The 3,147-nt window shown below is 34.3% G+C and overlaps 1 protein-coding gene across 2 annotated transcripts in view; it reads left to right on the top strand.

Moving 5' to 3' along the window:
• The window catches only part of LOC107716994 (calcium/calmodulin-dependent 3',5'-cyclic nucleotide phosphodiesterase 1A-like), an 86,390-nt gene extending 85,016 nt beyond the window's left edge, over positions 1 to 1,374 (top strand). For both annotated transcript variants that reach the window (XM_016523636.1, XM_016523635.1), the window contains one exon: positions 776 to 1,374. In XM_016523636.1, coding sequence (XP_016379122.1) covers positions 776 to 1,044 — 269 coding nt within the window. In that variant the 3' untranslated portion in view covers positions 1,045 to 1,374. The remainder of the gene's footprint in view (positions 1 to 775) is intronic.
• Positions 1,375 to 3,147: the final 1,773 nt, after the last annotated feature.

Raw genomic sequence — 3,147 nt, forward strand, 5'->3', positions numbered from 1 at the left:
TTTTATTATTAAATATTAAAATACACCTTGTTTTATGACTGTGATAAAATCACTTATGTACAGTTTTCAAAAATTGAAAAAAAACTTCTATTTGAAACCCTTTATTAGCTTATGTGCCAATTATTTTATTTTATATATTTTTTTTTATTTTATTTAAGCCACTGTAACCAGACAAAAAGTTAATTAATTAAATTAAAAGTTTCTTCATTGTTTTTTTTGTGATTAGCATTAGGGCTGAAAAAATGATTAATCGCGATTAATGGCGTTCAAAAAAAAAGTTTTTGTTTACATAATATATGTATGTGTGCTGTGTATATTTATTATGTATATATAAATACACACACATGTATATATTTCAGAAAAAAAATGTTTATATATGAAATATATTTATTTTTAATATAAATTATATGAATATATAGACATGTAAATATTTTCAAAATACATACTGTATGTGTGTGTATTTATATATACATAATAAATATACACAGAACACACACATATATTATGCAAACAAAAACTTTTATTTTCTTTTTATTAAAACAATACAAAATAATATTGTTTTAGTCTTTCTGCTTCAAAATTTCCTGTTCATTTCAGTGTTACTTGCCGATTCTGTCATTATTCTTGAAATTTACTTGTAATTTCTGAGTGAAAATGTTTTCTCCACCATTTTTTCCCCCATTTGAATAGTGACCCATCAGTTGTGTTTAGTGAGATATAGTGCCCAAGATAACATACTGTCCTATAGCTGATCTCACTTCCTGTCTCTTCCCAGAGTTGGCCAACAAACAACACGAGAGAATGTCAGACCTGGAAGAGGAGCCCATGAGAAACACACAAGTCACACTGTCCCGCAGCAGTCCAGCCAGAGGGAGTCACGACTCGGAGTCAAAGTCCCTGAACGAACTGAACAATACGGACTCCACTCACTCTTCCCAGGACTCTCTGGACCAGAGTTCCCAGTCCCCAACAGAGGGACCGGGCGACGGCTCGCCAGAGGAGCACAGCTCAGAAACTCTGCCTTGGAACGGCAAAAGCGCCTGATGTCCCACGGACGGTGCCAAGCCTGAATGTTTTTAATCAGAAACAGGATGATGTACATAGCATTGTCCTCATTGTATTGTAATGCTATTATACTCTCGGGCTCAGAGGGTTAATTGTGCAGACGGATGCGCAGAATGTCCACGCAGCACATCGTAGAGATGGTAGTGTGCAGTGTTGTCATTGCGACTGTGTTATTGCTGGAGACAGACCTCTATCGTCCCCTTGAGGAGGATTTAGTGAGTACCTGAAACCAGGGGTTAAAGTGTTTCGTCGCTACGATGGATTTCCGTCAGTTCATAAAGACAGTCACTTGCTTCATTCCTGAATGATTCAGCCGTTCGAACGAATCAATTGAATGAATGATCCAGTGATAAAATCAGTGACTTGCCGCCACCTGCTGGCAGATTTAGTTTAATTTTTAGCCTATAATTTCAGTCAGGAGCGCTTGTCCTCCTAATTAAAAAATTTAGGAGCACCTTCTGATCAATAATCAAAAATTCTGATCAAAAATTAGCCTTCCTAATATGAGGTGACATTAAAGTCTCCTTAAAGTGACTTACAGGAGTATTTTCTTTTTACCTTCATAATGGCATCATTTTCATCTGTCAAATTAAAAAATGTAAAATTTATATTTAAAACAATATAATAAGAAGTAGAATAAGACAAATAAGTTACCAATCATATGAAATTAGTATTAATAAATTAATTTTTCGAACGGCTGAATCATTCAGGAATGAAGCAAGTGACTGTCTTTATGAACTGATGGAAATCCGTCATAGCGACGAAACACTTTAATCCCTGTGAAACGCAACACTACCTATTTGCTTCCTGGGCTTTATTCCTGTTGGGTCAAAAAATTGTTTTCTTTTTTTTTTTGTAAAATGTTTTTCTTTTCTCTCATTTTTTTGTTTTGTTTGTAGACTGTCATTATTTATTAAAGATTATGCAGTTACACTTTGCACCATACGGTCATGCTTACCGGCTCTCTGCAGCTCATTAGGACAGAAAGGCTGGAAAATTATACTTCATTCTGGCATGATATGTCTCTGTGGACTTATGAATGTTATTCCCTCCAATTTCCAGAACAATCCATAAAGTGCATTTCTTTTATTGTAGCATGACACGTATAGTATGTGCAGCTGTAAAATTTTAGTAGAACATGGGGCCTATTAAATCATGAGCCGATTTTTTAACGGTAGAAGTGCATGTCCTCAAGGGGGCGTTATTTCATTTTAACAAACCACATTCTCCAAATGAACAAAACTGTGTCCCTTTAAATCCATACAGTATTATAGTACATAGCAGTGTCTAAATAAATGTTACATACATTGGCTGTGTTCGGATGGAATACTAGCTCACCGAATACTGTGCAGTATATAGTGTTTAAATTGTGAAACAGAATGCATTATGTAACAGTTTAAAGGAATATGCTGTTTAGTGTTAAAAAGTTTTAGTCTAATGTTAGAAATCGCTAATATTGCATTCGTTTCATGATACACTGGAAATGAAGGGGTCAAATCAAGCAATTTGGCAAATGTGGTAAATCATTTGGGTATTCCATGTATACTTTGCCCTGTATACATACTGTATACTGAGAAACAGTAATAGTATGCTTTTCTGAACGCAGCCGTTGTGCATTACACTGTTCTTCAGAATCTCAGAACATTCACGAGGTACTAAACATGTGCTACCAAATCACTGTATCGTGTTTTATAACTTTGTGAAAATACTGATCTTTTTTTTTTTGTGCATTATATATGACATAAACCACCCAAAACAAGATTTTTTGTCATTTGTATCTCTTTTAAGGTCTGATGTAACACTGCTGATTTCACACTCACACGCATTTTGAAAAGCACATTCGAGCTCAGCGTCTGTTAAATTGCAGAAAGTAAGTTTATTTAAAGTTTATTAAACCGAAAAGCTTCAAAAACAGAATACTGCATTTCATTTATCAGTCAGGGATGACAGAAACACCTATAGAATATCTGTGGAAATCAACTCCTCAATGCCTTTCAGATGAAATTGATCTAAAGAATTGTTTTATAACGATTCATTTCATGAAGAAAAAAAAGTCTTGTCTCAAGAACCATATTTTTTTTT

Source organism: Sinocyclocheilus rhinocerous, unplaced genomic scaffold, assembly GCF_001515625.1.
Source record: "Sinocyclocheilus rhinocerous isolate Xijiao unplaced genomic scaffold, SAMN03320098_v1.1 scaffold1802, whole genome shotgun sequence".
Classification (NCBI taxonomy): Eukaryota; Metazoa; Chordata; class Actinopteri; order Cypriniformes; family Cyprinidae; genus Sinocyclocheilus; species Sinocyclocheilus rhinocerous.